At 42.1% G+C, this 20,336-nt stretch overlaps 1 protein-coding gene and 1 non-coding gene across 5 annotated transcripts; one reads left to right on the top strand and one right to left on the bottom strand.

The window, feature by feature from the left end:
- Positions 1-2,669: 2,669 nt before the first annotated feature.
- trnae-uuc (transfer RNA glutamic acid (anticodon UUC)) lies at positions 2,670-2,741 on the bottom strand. Its single transcript has one exon. It is a non-coding gene; the product is annotated as a tRNA-Glu (tRNA).
- A 9,660-nt stretch (positions 2,742-12,401) lies between these two features.
- Positions 12,402-18,493, top strand: LOC133474009 (uncharacterized). Of its 4 annotated transcripts, XR_009787318.1 has the most exons (4): positions 12,402-12,514; positions 14,781-15,805; positions 16,080-16,175; positions 16,843-18,493. XR_009787318.1 is itself a non-coding variant. In XM_061765400.1 (3 exons), exons 1-3 carry the CDS (start codon positions 12,490-12,492, stop codon positions 16,119-16,121), a joined length of 1,092 nt encoding a protein of 363 aa, XP_061621384.1. In that variant the 5' UTR covers positions 12,402-12,489; the 3' UTR covers positions 16,122-18,493. The 4 variants fall into 4 exon arrangements, 3 of the variants coding, with proteins under 3 accessions (XP_061621384.1, XP_061621381.1, XP_061621383.1); XM_061765400.1 differs by having other exon boundaries at positions 16,080-18,493; XM_061765397.1 differs by having other exon boundaries at positions 14,781-16,175.
- The last annotated feature ends 1,843 nt before the right edge of the window (positions 18,494-20,336 follow it).

The following is a 20,336-nucleotide window of genomic DNA, read 5'->3' as shown; positions in this document are numbered from 1 at the left end:
GTATCTCTCTCCTTGGTAAAAAAATTCATCTTGACTCAACTTGCGGATGATTCACCACTTTTTTGGAAAAATGAAAGCCAAATCTCTGCAGCCTTTAATATAATTTGCAGTTTCTCAAGGGCTTCTGTTTTATGCTGGAATATTAACAAATGCGAACTCATGGCTATTATAGATTGTGCAATATCTGAACTGTATAGCATCCACAATAAAACCCCCCTTCCCCCTTCCCATGGGCTATCCACCTCTCTTTGCAAACACTTTTCTTTCTTTTTTTTGTAATAAAAACCCACAAAGACAAGATTGCTTCCTGACTTATTCTGTCAGAAAAAGATTTGCCAAAACACGTCACCATTTTTCTCATTAAATATATTTCCAAAGGTGCTATTGACGTGAAAATTTCACCAATAAGCCATACATACAAAGAAAGTAGAACAAATAAGATCAGATAATGAGTTGTGTGTAATAATGTGAAATGCCAGAGGGAAAACAGTATTGAAAACGCCAACTGGTATTTATTTATTACTTTGTACAAAAGCCTCTGTTTGCAATGACAGCTTCAAGACGGCTCATGTATGAAGAAATGAGTCGGATGCATTGCTCTGGTGTCAATTTGGTCCATTCCTCTACACAAGCAGTCCTCAAATCTCAAAGTTTTCCGAGGGCTTCTTTTATGGACCTTGAGTTTCAGTTCTTTCCATACATTTTTGATTGGATTCAAGTCAGGTGATTGGCTGGGCCATCTGAACAGCTGTTGTTTTTCTTTGAAAACGATTGAGAGTTTCTTGGCAGTATGTTTTGGATCATCCTGTTGAAATGACCCCCCATGTTTCTTTTTCATCATCCTCCGAGGTGGCAGCAGATTTTTGTCGAGAACGTCTCGGCACATTTGCCCATTCATTCTTCCTTCCATAATATGAAGTTTACCAGTCCCATTTTGAGAAAAGCATCCCCACACCATCAAGTTCCCACCTCCGAACTGTTGGTATGGTGTTTTTAGGGTGATGTGCAGTGTCATTTGTCCTCCAAACGTGGTGTGCATTACCAAACAGTTCAAGTTTGCTCTCATCCAAACAGACTAATTCTCCCAGTATTTAACTGGCTTGTTCAAATGTTGTTCAGCAAACGTTCAGAAGCTTAGATATGTGCCTATTTATCAATAAACAAACAGCAATCCAGCCTCTTGTCAATGCAAATGAATATCAGCTGGTTCAGTCCTAATTGATGGCCTACAAAAAGGTTTGATTGCCAAGGTGGGAGTCAAGACACTGACTGGTCTCAAGACCATCGCAAACTATTTGTTGCAAAACATAGCAACGCCATTCGTTACCATACAATGGCTCAATTAAAGTCCAAATGGTAGAGTTCAGGAGAGATTCAAGCAACATTCCCATACCGGGAGTTGAACCCCAGCTATCTGGATGAAAACCAGAAATTCTGACTCCTTGACCATATGGGACACATTATGGTGTGTGTTGAATTTATTTTTTGGGAAATTCTTTACCTTTCAATTTCCAATGCCAAAACAAAATAATTCAGATTACATTCCCATACTGGGAGTAGGAGACCAGTGAAAACCTGTAATCCTGACTGCCACATCATATGGGACACATTTGGTGTCTCTACCACTTATTCTCTCTGAAATTTTCTGCATCCCAGTCAAAGCCCAAATGGTGGAATTCAGGGAATGTTCCCATACGAGGAGTTGAACTCAGGCTGTTTGGGTGAAAACTACAAATTCTGCTTGCCCATATGGGACAAGTGCTTTGTTTTTATTTTCCAAAATATTGGAGATGTATATGGGAGAGTTCCAAGCACAAAATATTGGAAATTTTCTCCATGAAAATCTAAGCCCAAATGGAGGAATTCAGGAAATGTACCCATACTGGGTGTCAAACCCAGGTCACTTGGGTGAAAACCAGGATTCCTGACTGCTTGCCCATATGGGAAAAGCCTTTGTTTTGTTTTCCAAAATATTTAACATTTCCCCAAGCTCAATCGGATGTTTTCTGCATGAATGTTAAAGCCAAATTGGTGGAATGCAGTGTATAAAATTGCTCTCATTCTAGGAGTCGGACCTGGTTCCCTGGGTGATCCATGCCATCATATTGAAAGTCAGGTAGTTACTTTTCCAGTTGACAGTAAATAATAGAGTTCAGAAGAGATTCAGGGAACATTCCCATACTGGGCGTCAAACCCAGGCCACTTGGGTAAAAACCATATGAGACACATATTGGTGTGAGTTCAAATTATTGTTACCACTTATTCTTTCTGAGTTTTTTTTTTCCAAGCGCAAAATATTGGAAATTTTCTGCATCAAGATCGAAGCCCAAACGGTGGAACATTCCCATACTGGGTGTCAAACCCAGAAGACCTGCGTGAAAACCAGAAATCCTGACTGCCTGCCCATATGGGCCACTCCTTTGTTTTGTTTTGTTTTGTTTTTTTCCCAAAATATTGAACGTTTCCCAAAGCGCTTTTTTTTATTTATTATTTTTTTGCTGATGAATGTTAAAGCTAAAATGGTGGAATGCAGGGTAAAAAATAGCTCTCATAAAGGGAGTCACACTGGGATTAATATCCATGCAACACTACCAGTATTAAGGGAATGTTGCCCTACCAAGTGTTAATCAAAGTCCAAATGGGAGAGATCAGGAGAGGTCGAAGGAACATTCCCACACCGGGAGTCGAACCCGGGCCACCTGGGTGAAAACCAGGAATCCTGACCACTAGACCATATGGGACATGTGATGCTGGGTCTTCTTTCCAATTGATACGCTCAGGCCAAAACAAAAGTTACATTCCCATATTGGGAGTAGGAGTCCAATAAAAACCACAAATCCTGACCACCAGACCATATGGGACACGTGGGTCTGCCAGTTTTTCAAAGCGCAAAATATTAGAAATTTTCTGCTTGATCAAAGCCCAAATAGTGGAAAACAGGGAACATTCCCAAACCAGGAGTCAAACTCAGGCCTCCTGGGTGAAAACCAAGCAACCTGACCGCTTAACCCTATGGGAAAATCCTTTGTTTTTTTCCAAAATATTGAACATTTACCCTAACTGGAATTTTTCGACATGCTGTTAAAGCCCAAATGGTGGAATTCAGAGAACGTTCCCAAACCCAGAGTCAAACTCAGGCCTCATGGGTGAAAACCAAGAATCCTGAAACGCTTGGCCATCTGGGAAACACCTTTGTTGTGTTTTTCCCCCAAGCTCAATCGGAAGTTTTCTGGATGAACAGCCAAATTGCTGGAATGCTGGGTAAAAAAATACTCTCATATTGACCTGGTTCCCTGGGTGAAGATCCATGCTATAATACTAGAACTCAGGTAATGTTACCATACGAGGTGACAAAGTCTAAATGGTAGAGTTCAGAAGCGATTCAACGAACATTCCCAAAACGGTAGTCAAACCTGGGCCGCCGAGGTGAAAACCAGGAATCCTGTCACTTCAACTTCAAAAAACAGCGCGTCATCCTTTTCCATGTAAGCCTATCGCCTGCATCCTCCTCTCGAACACCAACGACCCTCGTATCTTCCCTCACGACATCCATCCACCGTCTCTTTGGTCTTCCTCTCGCTCTTGCGTGGCAGCTCCATCCTCATCATCCTTCTACCAATACAGTCGTTATTTCTCCTCTGGACGTGTCCAAACCATCAAAGTCTGCTCTCTCTAACTTTGTCTCCAAAACATGGAACCTTGGCTGTCCCTCTGATGAGCTCATTTCTAATTTTATCCAACCTGGTCACCCCGAGAGCGAACCTCAACATCTTAATTTCCGCCACCTCCAGCTCTGCTTCCTGTTGTCTCTTCAGTGCCACTGTCTCTAATCCGTACATCATGGCTGGCCTCACCACTGTTTTATAAACTTTGCCCTTTATCCGAGCAGACTCTTCTGTCACATAACACATCTGACACCTTCCTCCACCCGTTCCAACCTGCTTGGACACGTTTCTTCACTTCCTGACCACACTCACCATTGCTCTGGACAGTTGACCCCAAGTATTTAAAGTCCTCCACCCTTGCTATATCTTCTCCCTGTAGCCTCACTCTTCCCCCACCACCCTTCTCATTCATGCACATATATTCTGTTTTACTTCGGCTAGTCTTCATTCCTCTGCTTTCCAGTGCATGCCTCCATCTTTCTAACTGTTCCTCCACCTGCTTCCTGCTTTCACTGCAGATCACAATGTCATCTGCAAACATCATGGTCCACGGTGATTCCAGTCTAACTTCATCTGTCAGCCTATCCATCACCACTGTTAACAGGAAGGGGCTCAGGGCTGATCCCTGATGCAGTCCCACCTCCACCTTAAATTCGTCTGTGTTGGATTTATCTTACCCAACATTATAAAAAATAGACACAAAAGGAATGAAGACGCTGGTTTGTTTTTGTCATGAGGAGGGCGTATGGGAGATTGTTCAGATTACAGCCTCTCAATACGCTCTAAACAATCTCACCCGTCGCTCCTGTATTTATTTGAAACAGGGAGGTTTCTAAGTTTACAAGACATAACGTACTAAGCTACAAGACACAACACACTAAGGGTAGGGTTTCAAGGTGAAAACATGGGACCAACACCTGCCACGTCCCGGCCACGTCCTTCTCTCTGATGATTCCTGCTGAGTCATCTTCTTGAAGGCGAGACATGTTCCTTTCTCAAAATGGTCCATAATACTAATGCAAGCTAAGCAAATAAATGATAACTTCTACAATATATTTAACATTTCCCTCCTGTTTATCATGTATTTGCACAAATTCTCATATCATTTTACAGTCACTTCATTTCGATTTTTTTTTAACTGTAGAATCATTTTTATGAAACAAATACATTTACACTCAGAGTAAACTTGTCATACATGAATGTTGTAGTTTAAACATCGTAATCACCTGGATCAGGAAACAAATCAGGTAAAACAACATCATCATCATCATCATCGTCATCATTATCAACCTCCAATAAAGGATAAATCTGCTCCATACGGTTCCATGTGGGGGTAATTGCTGTGGTAATTAATCTACTGATTAAAGCCCGAATGCATGGGCTACAATAACATCCACACAATGTCAGAATGGCTGCAAAAACAGCAATTGATATCAATATTGGTGAAATTAGGTTTTTGTATTTACCAAAAACATCCATCCAGCTGTCCCACAAGGAGTGTTGATTGAGGGTCCGTAGACCATCGATGGCTCTGGTCAAGCTACCATCTGAAGCAGTATTGTTTGTTCTCCAAACATACCGCAAACACCTCCCTCTCTTGCGAGGAGCATGTCGACAGCTATGCGGTTTTGGAACGTCCTTGAGCTGCTCGTGCACAGCTTCCAACCCACTCTGAGTCCAATTTCCTAATCTCTGTACATTGAAGTGGATATAGTTTATCCCATCAACATTTTTATTAATCGTACACCAACAGCATATGAAGTATTCAAATCCTCCTGCAACTTGGTCAGCTAATTTGTATTGATTAGGAACCCCACGAGGAACACCTATGGCGTCGATGTATGTTTTGCCTCTGCCAGGATAAATCCCTTTTTTGTCTATGTTCTAGATTGGACAAAAACATTGGTGCCCTTTCCATTAAATCTTGAACAGGCATAGGGTATACTGACACATGCAATGTCAAAGTTATAACAGCGCACAATCCAGATATATCTTTAGGTAATCTATCAAACAGTCTATCATCTCCGCACCACAACCAGATGTCGCTCCGTGATACTGGCACAAAATTTGGTCCGACCTTTAAGGTTACTTTACACTGTGTGTCGTTCAGTGGTCCTAATTTTTTTCGTTTACTAATCATGTTTATACAAGTGAAATTATTTGGTGCTACTAAAGTAGAACACATTGGTTTGTGTTTATCTGCTTTTGTTACGGGATATATAGGATCCCATGATTTACACCTCTCAGTTGGTACAGTAGCGTTCATTAATGGAATAATACAATCTTGTGATCATTGTGCCGGAACTATGCGCAACAAAGGCCTGGGACCCATGCAAACTACACAATCTTTTCTCGCTACATTTGCTGCTTGTTCCATCAATAGTAACCAATTGTTATTTTGTCCTGAAACTCCTGTGACAACAAGGAACCAATCATCAGTAGTTATGTTGTTAACCATTAAAATTTGTCCAACTTTCTTTGAAGTTTTCAATGGCATTTCTGGTTTAACACGGTTCCTATAACACAATGCTACTTGGAAGTGGGGATCTTTTCCGCCAGAATATGCCCACAAGCTCACCATCAAACACACTGGGTGACTTGATTTGTATTTCAATATTAAACTATGGGCCGTTTTGCTTATGTTAAACTTCTTTCTATGTTCTTTTGCTATTTTTAGTGACCAACTGGACCAATCATAACCTGTTTCACCAATGAGGTGTTCCCATCCAAAACCTATAGTTGCATACCAGTCATATCCAAATCCCCAATTCTGCCCATTCTCTTGAGCATCTTTGGTGAGAGGCGCATATGGAATTATGATTAAAGCAGTTTGATTTTGGGGGCACAAAATATGAAACCGTTTTGCCGCGTTTGGAGGCCATGCCCACAGTTCTGGTCATCAGCTGTACTCCTTTTGATACGAGTTAATGATTCAAAAATTTTGTATTAATGGGTTCGTCATATTGGTCCAGTTGGTAGGTGATTTTCTATCTTAAAAATTGGGTTTATCATTTAGGGTGGGACGTCCCATGTACCACATAAACAAAACCAACACCATAGTAGCCAAAGTTGCTACGTAACAACCTATCAAATCTCATAACCAACGTGGGCGTGCCTTGCTGCTGAGTTCTCACTGAAAGGGTTGGTGTCTTTTTTCTTCACTGACCAGCAAGCGTTTTCAGAATCTACACATCTGCTCCCGCTCCATTATCAGACTTTTGCTCACCTTCCCTATTTGAGTACTCAGCTGAAATGACTCTTTTACAGTGTGTTAAATGAACCCACGTGTTTCTTTCTGCGAATTTTTAGGGCTGTAAAGTGTCAATCTATCTGTGCCACCATCCCTCCGGTTGAGACATGTGACACAGCATGGCTCAATATAGCAGCCCATTTGAATAGGTTTTTTGTTTTTTTTTGTTTTTTCTTTGCTAATGTAAATTTAATTTTATCGTTTTGCACTTTGTTTTTCCCAATAATTGCGTTCTTGCTGTGGAATACTCATATTGGCTATCAGTATAGATTGTACCATCTTTATTTATCATTAGTTTGCATGCCTCGGTTAATGCTACTAATTCAGCAGCTTGTTCAGCCAATTCCTGACAATCATGCTGCGTGCCTTCATCAAGTAAGGGTATTAGTGTGGCTGGATTTAAGGTTGTGCATCGCTCAACAGTCAAATGTGGTTGTGACAGCAAGATGGCCATGCAAGATAAATGTCTTGCAGGTGATAAAAACGCCATATTCATTTGCAATAGGAGAGCAGACACTGTATGTGGGACTTTAAGAGTTAATGGATGAAATAACACAATTGTGGAACTGCTCTCTACTGCCGTCAAGGCTGCCACAACTGCTCTGACACAATGCGGTAATGCACACGTCACGCTGTCCAATTTAGTCGAAAAATAAGCCCTTGGTATAGCTTATCACCGTATAGTTGTGTAAGTACGGAGGTCATGTAATAGCTTTTACAATCTACCATTTGAATGAATGTTTTATCATTAAATTTGGAAGGCCCAGCGCAGTACTGGACACCAAATGTTGTTTAATGGCACAGAAGGCCTTTTCTGCCTCTGTACTCCATTAAACAGATGATGTCATTTTAAGGTTGTCTTCATACATTAATTTTGACAATGGTGCAACAATTTCTGCATAGTTTGGAATCCATGCTCTACAATAATTTGTCAGACCTAAAATTGATTATTATATGTTTCTTCATCTGCGGTTTAAGATTATTTAAGACTATAGCTTTTCTGTCTTCTAATATAGTCCTTCCTCCTACACTTAAATTATGGCCTAGATATTTGACTTGCTTTTTACACCATTGCAATTTATTTTTGTTAACTTTATGTCCCTCTTCTGCTAGATGATGCAGTAAGGCCAATGAATCTTTGATGCATGTCTCTCCATCTGGAGATGCCAGCAGCACATCATCTACATATAGTAAAATTTGGCTCCCTCCTGCGGGAGTGAATTTAGACATGCTTGTTCTCATTACTTGTGAATAAATGGTTGGACTTTCACAGTAACCTTGTGGTAATCTAGTAAATGTATATATTTTTTCCTCAAATGTGAATGCAAACCAAAATTGACTGTTCTTTTCTACTGGTACAGAAAAGAAAGCATTACTTATGTCCACCACTGTAAACACAGTAGCGTCTGGTTTCAATGAATTTAACAATGTGTGTGGATCTGGTACGCATGCTGCTCTCTGTATTACTGCAGAATTTACTGCCTGTAAATCTTGCACCATTCGCCAACCGACTGATCTGGTTTTAATGGATATTGACGAATCCCTGGTCTATATTCTGTTTTGGGTCTAATTTGTACTGGTAAAGCCCCTTTAATAAGGCCTACATCAAATGGTCCCGTGGACAATAATTGTATTTTTTTTTGCAACTTTTTTCAATATTTCTTCATCAATTTCAGTGAGAATCATTTGGTCTAATCAAACAGGATGCATGTGTTTCCCTTCATCACCCTGTATTGTCCAAAACATCGCCTTTCTAATTAGACCAGTTGATGCACTGTATTCCAGTTTGTTCTCTATTTGCTGCCAATCATCTGTCTCCTGTCCTTGTTTTACTAATGTTCCCATATGTTTCCACTGTGACTCATAATCTTTGCACAATGAAATATGTGGGACACTTGTATTTTTATACAGTTCCTTTAATTTGTCTGGTAAAATAATTCCTGCCGCGACTTTTGCTTCATTGTCTGAGTACAGATAATCTACAGTAATTTTATCAGGTGTCGCATGTCGTACCTTGTTTTCATATCCTAGGTCTGGCCCTTGTGTGTTTTTGTACCACAGTTATATGCAGCTCATCACATTTATTTTTTATTTTTTTATCTTCTACTTCTGTGATAAGCTGCAAGGCTGCAGACAACAGGGCCTTTCCCATGTTTAACGGTGGTTTGTCTGGGATATCGATTGTGTAATAGAATGTACTTTCTCTGCTTTCCAGTATTACATAGAGGTCCTCTCTTTTTAATTTATGTTTAATTCATGTTTGAGTACAAGTCCTAGTTGGAATAAGCCATCTCTTCCCAACAAATTCACAGGGCACTCCGGGACTTCGAAAATGGGCATTCTACAAGTTCTCCCCTGTGGGTCTCTAATCCACACAGGCTCAAGTTCCATGGCAAAAGTAATTTGTCCATTTGCAGATCTAACTATTGCCTTATGTCCCGATAGTTTGGAACCTGGAATCTTTTCCCGACATGCAGTCCTACATGCTCCTGTATCGCAAAGAAATTTCATTTCTTTCCCATTTACTGACAAGGTTATTTCAGGTTTTTCAGTGTCCAAACTCAGAATGTCCTGTAAATTGAAATCCACCTCCTCATTCTCTGTAATGTTTCCACAAGAGGATTTGTTGAGTTGGGAAGCAGGCTGGCTTAGTCATGCGGTAGTTTGTCCGTATTCTCTTTTATTATTATTTTTTTTTAGGACATTCACGTGCAATGTGGCCTTTGTCTCCACAGCACCAACAGACGGTATAATAATTTCGACTTCCACCATATTTTACTCTCCCACGGCCTCTGCCGCGTCCTCTAAAATTATCTCTCTTTCTGCCTTGATAGTATATTTCTGCTCCTTCGTTGAGGAAGACATCTATCTTCTTTTTTTTTTGTCCTAACACTCTTTCTGCGTGGAGGGCATGATTAACATATTCCTCCAGAGGGCCAGTTGCTAGGTTTATCCAATGTTTATCTACCCATCTGTTAATGTGTTCTTTCGAATTCGCATGTAAAGCATTTTTTAACTGTTGTTGATAAGGTGTGATGCCGGCTACGGCCTTTTTCACATCCTCATTAGTCCAGGTCCTATAGACCAAAATAGTTTCTTTGTGGTCCTCTTGTACATTTGGATTTGCCACCTCAATCATTGGATATAAATCCATGTCTCCCTCGTCTGAGGTTACATTTGTTATTTGGGGAATGGGAGAAAATGTTTCTCCCATAGTTTTAGACCAATTCATTTGTACCCCTCCTGATCGTAAAATTTGGTTGAGTTTCTGACTCTTGAGTTGGAGGAAGTTCATGAGGTGGCAAAACCGGGTACAAGGGTGCTGATGCTTTTGTTCCCTCATTTTTTTTACACCTTTCTTCAATCATCTTTTTCTCGCTAATTCTTACCATTGGTCCTGTCTCGTCATCTTCCTGTCTTTGAAACAACATATTTTTATCCCTACCTTCCTGCTCTTTTTGTTCATTTGTTAAGTCCTTCTTTTTCTCCCTTCCTTTTTCTCTTTGAGACGCCATGTTTAGCCAGAAGAGTAAGTTGTCAAATCCATCTTTTTCTATTTGTGATATATCATTTTTGGGTCGACATTTTATTTCGTTTCGAAGTTGAACTAATTTTTGCGAATTTAGCTGGGCAGCGAAACCGTATTTGGTTATCCACGTGTTTAAATGTTTTATTTTGGAAGGGTTTTTGAGTTGAACATATTTCCAATCTTTACACGTTAGGCCTACTTTTGGATCCGTTTTACTGTTATTTATTCCCATTTTTGTGAATTTGGAAGTCAGTTTATTTGCACCTAGAGTGGCCTTAATACTGACTTTATTCAAAAATGACAGTGTGACAATCAATGTCTGAGTTTTGGTAATCCTCAAGCTTCTACCCCAAACGGGGCGGAGGATTCTTGCCTCTGCTTCCAAACCCAGTTGTCACTTACAATCCAGTCTTATACATTCATACTTTTACAAATTCACACGATATTAGTAACGTTTTTATAAACACACGAAAACACAGAAACACGGAAACACAGAAACACGGAATTTAAGTACGTACAGGACTCCGCCGTCCTCGCGGAATTTGTCGGACTCCGCCGTCCCTCTTACCACTTGCCAGTGACTCGTATTACACAAGGTTTATTCTGCCGCAGACTTCTTCGTCGCGCAATTAACTCACTCTTTAATCCTTTTTCCTAAAAAAATGTTTTTAAATTTAATTCACCAGTCGTCTTCAATCCTGTGGATTGTCGTCCACCTTCAGATCCCAGTTGAGGAGAACGAAGACCAGTCCCATAAAGGGTCTTACTTGCCTTGGCCACGGTCTCTTAACTGGAAGTCGGCTCCACAACTGGAATCCTCGGGTGTGTTGACATCCGGCTCGAAGGACCAATTTAATGTTGGATTTATCTTACCCAACATTATAAAAAATAGACACAAAAGGAATGAAGACACTCGTTTCTTTTTCTCATGAGGAGAGCTTATGGGAGATTGTTCAGATCACAGTCTCTCAACACGCTCTAAACAAGCTCTCCTGTCACTCCTGCATTTATTTGAAAATAGGGAGGTTTCTAAGTTTACAAGACATAACGTACTAAGCTACAAGACACAACACACTAAGGATAGGGTTTCAAGGTGAAAACATGGGACCAACACCTGCCACATCCCGGCCACGTCCTTCTCTCTGATGATTCCTACTGAGTCATCTTGAAGGCGAGACATCTCCCTTTCTCAAAATGGTCCATAATACTAATGCAAGTGAAGCAAATAAATGATAACTTCTACAATATATTTAACATTGACCAATACTGGCCACTCATGCCAGTAGCATCTGCTCCAATTGCACACTGATTGAAGAGAATCTGCAACATTTGCACAATAACCATTGTCCCAGATTATCGTACTACTCGCTTGAAGTCTTGGCGCCCTTTGCACAATGGTCATTGCACCGGACAATTGCAATATTAGTCTTTCGAACTGCTCTAAATGCTAGCGGACTCTGCATCTTTTTGCACAATTGTCAAAAAAAAATGAACCGGCATTTCCAGATAACTAGCAACCCTTAATTGCTCAGTGATTGTTTTTTGTTAACGTCTTCATGTCTCAAAAGTGTTCTCTGTCAATTGACTGTCTGTTGTCGTATGAGAGCGGCTCCAACTACCAGAGACAAATTCCTTGTATGGTTTGTGGACATACATGGCAAATAAAGATGATTCTGTTTCTGAAGAGTTGGTGACCAGGATGTGGAGGGTCCAAGAGGATTTTGCATGCTCTTGTCTGAGTTTTGGCAGGGTGCAAGTTCTCAAATTCTCTAGTGTGTTAACTTTTCAAAATCTATGATCTGATCACACATTTGTAGTGTTAAGAATGAATTTGCATCATCCACACAAAAAAATCCAAAATAGACCAGCCAACAATTGGAGAATAAAAAATGACGCGATCCGCTTGATATTTTTAAGCGAAATTTTATATTTTCTAAATAAAAAATTTTGCTTTTTTTTCAGGTAACCATGTGGCTTAATGCCATACTACCCTGAGAACGTCTGATCTCGGAAGCTAAGAAGGGGTGGGCCTGGTTAGTACTTGGATGGGGCACCGCCTGGGAATACCAGGTGCTGTAAGCTTTTTCACTTTAGATTCTTGTGGAATCGTTTTCTTATTGGTGGTTGACCTAAATTATAATGCAGTCATTCTATCTCTTATGACTTACAGTCTCTTTATTAGGAGAAAGAATCTTCACGTAACTTTTTTAAACATCCCGTTTCTCCTTTTCCGACAGTAAAAAAAAAAAAAATCTATCCACAAATGTATCGATATATATATATATATATATATATATATATATATATATATATATATATTAGTATCACGTGATACGTCACACTTTTATCACATCAGTGCTTTTAATTAGCTCGAGGCTAAGGATACAAAGGTATGGATCTTTAAATGATACGTAATTATTGCACATTATTGTGTGGACCTCAAAGCCACGGTTTATGAACCCGAACCACTTCCGAGTAATAAATTACAGTCGAGTGAATGGCAGTATTAGTAGGAGTAGATTAGATAGAGTAAATTCAATCAGAATCAGCAGAATCAAAATCAGAATCCTCTATATTTGCCGAGTATGTCAGAAACATACAAGGAATTTGTCTCCGGTACTTGGAGCCCCTCTCGTGCGACAACGGATAGCCATTTGACAGAAAATACTTTGGAGACATAATCACATCAGACCAAAGTACGGAGAGTCACTGAGCAATGAAAGGTTACCGGTAATGTGGTCATGTCGATGCAAATTTTGTGTTATTTTTTATTTTTTGACAATTGTGCAAATGATGCAGAGTCCTCTAGCAATTTAGAGCAATTTGAAATGACTGATCGAGCAATAAGCTGGTACAGTGACAATTGTGCGAAACGTGCAGAGACTTCGAGAAATTTAAGCAGTATAAAGCGAATCGTAGTGCGATAATCTGGAACAGTGTCCATTGTGCAAATGGTGCAGATACTTCTCAAGCAAATGAGTGGCCAGTATTGGTCAACAACAGATATGCAAATTGTGCAGAGTGGCGAGACTACTACTGTAGTAGTCTCAGTGAATGCACTGTAGTAGTCTCAGTGAATGCACGAAAAATTTATAATTGGCCCGACAGAGATGGGACAACAATCTCAAGACAAATTGGCAGCATGTTACAATGCAATTGTAAGTGAACTGTTTAAGAAGTTAACGGTAAGCGGGACGAAGGTGTTGGAATGTCTGCTAGTTTTAGTTTGCATTGTTCGATAGCACTTGCCTGGGGGAAGGAGCTGGAAGAAGACAATTATATATTACTCGTGCACTCACTGGAGTAGTCTCGCCACGCTGCACTATTTGCATATCTGTTGTTGACCAATACTGGCCACTCATGCCAGTAGCATCTGCTCCAATTGCACACTGATTGAAGAGAATCTGCAAAATTTGCACAATAAACATTGTCCCAGATTATCGCACGACTCGCTTGAAGTCTCGGCGCCCTTTGCACAATGGTCATTGCACCGGACTTTTGCAATATTAGTCTTTCGAACTGCTCTAAATGCGAGAGGACTCTGCATCTTTTGGCACAATTGTCAAAAAAAATGTACCGGCATTACCAGATAACTAGCAACCCTTAGTTGCTCAGTGACTGTTTTTTGTCAACGTCATTATGTCTCAAAAGTGTTCTCTGTCAATAGACTGTCTGTTGTCGTACGAGAGCGGCTCCAACTACCAGAGACAAATTCCTTGTGTGTTTTTTGGACATACATGGCAAATAAAGATGATTCTGATTCTGAAGAGTTGGTGACCAGGATGTGGAGGGTCCAAGAGGATTTTGCATACTCTTGTCTGAGTTTTGGCAGCGTGCAAGTTCTCAAATTCTCTCGTGTGTTAACTTTTCAAAATCTATGATCTGATCACACATTTGTAGTCTTGAGAATGAGTTTGCATCATCCACACAAAAAAATGCAAAATAGACCAGCCAACAATTGGAGAATAAAAAATGACGCGATCCGCTCGAGATATTTTTAAGCGAAATATGATATTTTTTAAATATAAAATGTTGCTTTTCAGGTAACCATGTGGCTTACGGCCATACTACCCTGAGAAGGCTCGTTGTGTGGTAGAGTGGCTGCAGGCGTGGAGGTTTGGCACAGCTGCACTCGTTAGTGGAGCATGAGCAGTACAGGCAGCAGGAGCTCTGTGCTCCTCTGGCTACCTGTTACTTGTGTTTTTTGATTGTTTTTTTTGGTTTTTGCTTTTTGCTTTTTGTTTTGGGTTTTGTTTTTTTGTTTGTGACCTTTTTCCTCCTCCCAGCTTCCCGCTGTGGAGGAGTGTTTTGTCTTAATTGTTTTTCACCCTTTCAGGTCAAATGGACGGATTGGTTGTTGGTCAGGACAGGCTTAAGGACACGAAGCAGGTGAACAAGATGGATTCGGGGCGAGGAGAAGGTTTGACGGGTTGCAGTGGTGTGGTGAATAAAAATGTCGTGACAAGAAGGTATGAGAAAGAGTTAACTTTAATTCTTGAAATTGACAATGGTGATGCCATTACTCCATTAATATTAATTAGGGGAACGGCTGAAGTATGTGGGAGCATTACAGCATGCAGGGTTATTGCAAAGGATAAATATGAAGTGACTGTTAATTCTGTCAATGCAAAGGAGAAACTGCTTGATGGATTTTGTATTGGGAGTGCCAGAATTCATGGCAGGGAAGTTACCTCTGATGAGCTGGTTGTTTCTTTTATGGGGCTGCCAGCTTATATAGAGGATAATGATATCCTGGAGAAACTACAGGCTTGGGGAGTTTCAGCGGTCTCTGAGGTGAGGAGGAGAATGTGGCCGGGAACGGACATCGCGGACGGCACAAGGTTTGTGAAGGTAAAATTCACCACCACTGTACAGTCTCTGCCTTACTCGGCTAGGTTTGTCACAGCGGCAGGTCCGGAGTACTTTCGTGTTATTCACGATCGACAGGTTAAAGTTTGTCGAGGGTGTCTCTCTCCCAGCCATGTGTACAGGGACTGTCCCGAGTTTCTGTGTAGGAAATGTGGAGTCCAGGGGCATTATGCCCGCGAGTGTCAGGTGCCCAATTCGCAAAGGTGTGCTACATGCAGGCAATATTTTCCCCTTTGTGTTTGTGAAAAGGGGAAATTAGATGGGGGGATGCCTTGTACCCGGGGTGCTGATGCCAAGTCTTCCATCCTCCCTGTTTCGTCTGGATCGGTGGCTGCTGGTCTGGGGGAATCAACTTTGACACGTTTGCTGGTGGAGGCGCCTGTGACTGTGGGGGCTGGAGGTATTGTTCCTCGCCCTACTCCTGAACGGGGGGGAGGGGAGGAAATCCCTATCCCTGATGCCTGGGTGGCAGAGGCTGAACCTGAGATGGGGGTGAGTGCTGGGCCGTCTCCACTCTCTGCCCCTGAACAGGAGGAGGCGACTGTTGAATTTAGGCGTACTCCTAGGCCGACGATTAAAAGTCCTAAGCGGAGGAAAGACCAAATACAGTCTGTGTCTTCTATTCAGAAGGGAGGCACCTCACAGAACAGTGAGGGGAGGAATCAGACTGGGCTCTCAGGAGGGGATGTTTCGATTGAGCGGCTGGCGCGTTTTCCCGTGTCACAGCTATTCCCCCCTCGTATCACCCGTTCCTCTGCCACCCTAGAACCAGTCCTGGACTCAGATGAAGGCATGGAGATTGATGTGATGGAGCGGAAGAAACGGCAATCTGAAGGCACTGGGAAGGGCGGGCTTAAAAAAAGTAAGTAGACTCGACGCGTCCATCTTTTCGTTTTTTGCTTATGATGAATTTTCTCCTGGTGTCAGCAAATGCCTGTGGTCTTCGTAGTGACCATAAAATTCACAACATTATGTGCCACACCAAGTGGGATATTTTGTGCTTGCAAGAAACTTGGTGGGAGGGCGAGCACATTAAGAAAATAGAAAATATGAAGCTTGGTTCGCTTCACGTGGCATTAGGCACATCAAGATCTTGTGGGGTTGCCATTTTGACGAAATGCGGCCCCTTGGGTTATCCCACCCTAGTGCATGCTGACAATCAGGGGAGATTCATTGTGGTCGAATATGATGGACCGTTGAAGTTCCGATTGATTAACATTTACGCTCCCAATGTGGAGTTAGATAGGTGGGACATTTTCCTGCATGTATTCTCCTTTGTGACTGATAGAACCTTGTTGATTGGTGATTTCAATACATATCTCAGCAAACTGGATGTCAGTGTAAATAATGTTTTTAGGACTGATGTTAGCAGGAATTGTCTTTTAGATCTGATGACCGGTAATAATATGGTAGAAATCTGGAGGACTTTAAATCTAAGTCGGCCAGTTTTCTCCAGGGCGCAGGTTGTCCAAAATGAACTGAAGCAATCACGCATCGATCTCTGTTTAACATCAGCCTCTCTTGTGCAGAATCTGGACAGGCCACTGTACACATGGTCGAGTCAGAGTGACCACGCGTTGCTCTCCGTTGAACTGGTACTTGGGGGAAGTCGGAGGACCGGCGGGCTTTGGGTGCTAAACAACTCCCTTCTGAAGGATGATTGCTACGTTTCCAGGGTGAGCGGGCTCCTTGGCTTGGCTAAGATGGAGCTTGAATGTGTTGACAACGTTATAGACTGGTGGGAGAGTTTTAAAACGAGGGTTAAAAAGATAACTATAAGCTACTGTAAAAAGAAAAACTGGTTAGAGAAATTGGAGGAGAGGGCCGTAAGAAATCGGTTACTGGAGATTACGACAGCTGCCGCGCACCGGCAAGGACCAGTAAACCCTGAGCTGTTCTTGCTGAGGAATAAATTGGAGTCAATGGAAATTAAAAAATGTAGAGGTGCGGTCCTTAGGGCGAGGGCGCAATACGCAGTGGAAGGGGAACGCTCCACTGCTTTTTTCTTTGGACTCGAGAAAGCAAAGCAGAGTAAAGCCTATTTTAATTCTTTAGTGTCGGAAAGTTCAAATAAGGTGCTAACGGATGTAGGGGACATTTTGGAGGAAGTGGAGCGTTTTTACGGAGATTTATTTGCATCACAACGCACCTCACGTAATAATGCTCTGGAGGCAGTGGGTGCTTTAAATAAGGCTTTGACCCAAGAGGATATGAAATTGTGTGATGCTCCCATCTCTGAGGCAGAAGTTTTTAGCGCTATATTGTCTTTAAATAAAAACAAAAGCCCGGGGAGGGATGGAATAACTGCTGAATTTTACACAGCGTTTGTAAGCCAACTCACGCCCATATTGCACAGGGTTTTTACAAGTATGCAGACATTCGATCGGGTTGCCCCGACTTTCAGCGAAGGGATTGTCTCACTGATTTTTAAACAGGGGGACCGTACAAATCTTGGGAATTACAGGCCCATTAGTTTGTTGAACAGTGACTACAAGGTCCTCGCGAAGGTTTTAGCGAATAGGCTTAAAGTGGTGATAGGCAACATTATTTCAGAAACACAAACATATGGTATACCACGCAGGGAAATTGCTGACACAATTTTGACTCTAAAATATTTGATTAAACGGATGAATGACACGCGTGGGATCCATGTATGCATTGATTTTGAGAAAGCATTTGACAGAGTTGAGCACGATTTCTTATGGTTGGTTTTAAAGAAGTTTGGTTTTGGTCAAATCTTCATAGAATGGATTCAGAGGTTATATTTGAGTGCTTTTAGTAGAATCAAAGTTAATGGGTTGCTGACGGGCCCTGTGAGGCTGGGGAGGTCGGTGAGGCAGGGATGCCCTTTGTCCTCACTGCTTTACAGCCTTGTGGCGGAACCGCTGGCTGCCCTGCTCAAGCAGAATAATGGAATTAGGGGTATTCTGACACCAGCAAACAATGAAGTTAGAATTATTCAATATGCAGATGACACAAATTTGTTAGTCAGGGATGTAGAGAGTCTTAAAATGGCTCTCCATGAACTGAATGTTTACTGCCAGGCCTCTGGCGCAAAGATAAATACAAATAAGACGACTATGGCTGTGTTTGGTGCGTTGCAGGCTACTCCTAGCACCTGGGGTTTTCGTGAGGCCGAGAACAGCTACAAAGTTCTGGGAGTCTTGTTAGGTAAGCTTGCGGAGGCTATGTAATAGGAAAACATGGGAGAACATTTTGAATAAAATAGAAAGTCAACTTAACGTATGGAGGTTGAGAAATCTAACCCTGAAAGGTAAAGTCCTAGTAATAAACGCTTTGTGTATTTCAAAGTTGGTACATGCCCTGACTGTTACTGATTTGCCTGGTGACATTTTCAGTAAGCTAAAGGCAATTTTCAGTCGTTTCATGTGGAAGAGAGAAAAGGGTCTGGTGAGTCATGCTACGCTGATAGGGGATCATGGAGCGGGTGGTTTGGGGTTGATCGACATAGACACGAAGAAGAAATCTTTAAGGCTCAAAATCATCAAGAAATGTTTGGACTTGTCCTTCACAGCCCCGTGGAAGGACTTTGTTATACCCACCCTGCGAGGGTTGGGGAATTATGGTGACTTTAACCTATGTCAAATGTTGCCGAGGTCATTGTTCCCCGCCCAAGATCCTTTTGAGAGGGAGGTTCTGGAGGCGTGGTGGTCGCTCAGGCCATGGGTGAGAGCAGAGCCAAAGTCGCTGCAACAATTGCTGAAAATTCCGCTGAGGTTCAACCCCGATCTCATGGGCGGAGGGCCAGGGAGTGGGGAGAGAATGTTCAGCGATACCTTTGAGAGGGCAGGAATAAGTACTATTGGGGATTTATTAGATGGGAGCGGGAACTATGACATTGTCGGGGTTCGGACTCTGTTCCGGTCGCGGGGAGTCCTCTTCCGCAGAGCGGGTGTTTTGCGCTTGGCTGGAAGAATCAGGGAATCCATACTACGGAATTGGGGGTCTTTTCTGGACGGGTTCATCCTCTGGAGGGGACCCGGGGGCGGATCGGGATGTAGGTTTTGTGCTGGTTGACGGGACAAGGTTTTTTGGTTTGTCGGAGTGTAGCACAAAACGACTTTACAGGGTTTTGATAGCCGGAGTGTTCCGGAGACCTGCAGCGGAACGCACATGGACACGGACATTCCCTGCACTGACCATTACATCCATCTGGGCCAACATGTTCAATTGGTACACCGCACCAAAGGTCAGTAATACTGACTTCAAATTACGACACAGAATCATATTCCCTTGCACAACACTCAATGCAATTTCTCCTAGCGTTTATGGCAGAGACTGTATGGTATGTAAAGAGGCACCCGAGGACTACGAACATCTTGTCCTCGGGTGCAGAGCCGTCCGTGAGTTCCGTTCTAGGTTGGAGGATCTCCTCGCAAGGAGGCTGGGCCTGAGGCTTCCCCACCCGGTGGCACGTGAGGCTGGTGATCATAATGTCGGGTTTTTCCTTTTTGGTTTCGTCTCATCATCTTTCTCGTCATCAGTATCATTGCAGGCCATCAATAGACCAGCCATCCGGTTACTTCTGGCCATTGCTCGTCACACGGTCATCGTCACGAGGAATATCTACTTGCATGACAAGGGCACCGGCGATCATTGGGCGATCTTCAAGGCTCAAGTTGAATCCCACTTTACTCTCCTACATGCCTTCTCTGCCAGCCGTTTTGTGGACTGTATCGCAAAAAACAATGGCCTTGTGAGAGTTTCACAGACTGGTCACCTCACTTTTTGTTTGATCACATGTACATATTGTAAATAATGAATTTTTTGATAATAAAAAAAAAAAAAAAACGCCTGATCTCGTCTGATCTCGGAAGCTAAGCAGGGGCGGGCCTGTTTAGTACTTGGTTGGGAGACCGCCTGGGAATACCAGGTGCTGTAAGCTTTTTCACTTCGTTTTCTTATCGGTGGTTGACCTAAATTATAATGCAGTCATTCTCTCTCTTATGACTTACCATCTCTTTATTAGAAGACAGAATCTTCACGTACCTTTTTTAAAAAT

This window comes from Phyllopteryx taeniolatus, unplaced genomic scaffold (assembly GCF_024500385.1).
Source record: "Phyllopteryx taeniolatus isolate TA_2022b unplaced genomic scaffold, UOR_Ptae_1.2 contig_82, whole genome shotgun sequence".
NCBI classification, from domain to species: domain Eukaryota; kingdom Metazoa; phylum Chordata; class Actinopteri; order Syngnathiformes; family Syngnathidae; genus Phyllopteryx; species Phyllopteryx taeniolatus.
This window is presented reverse-complemented; position numbering and strand designations above follow the sequence as displayed.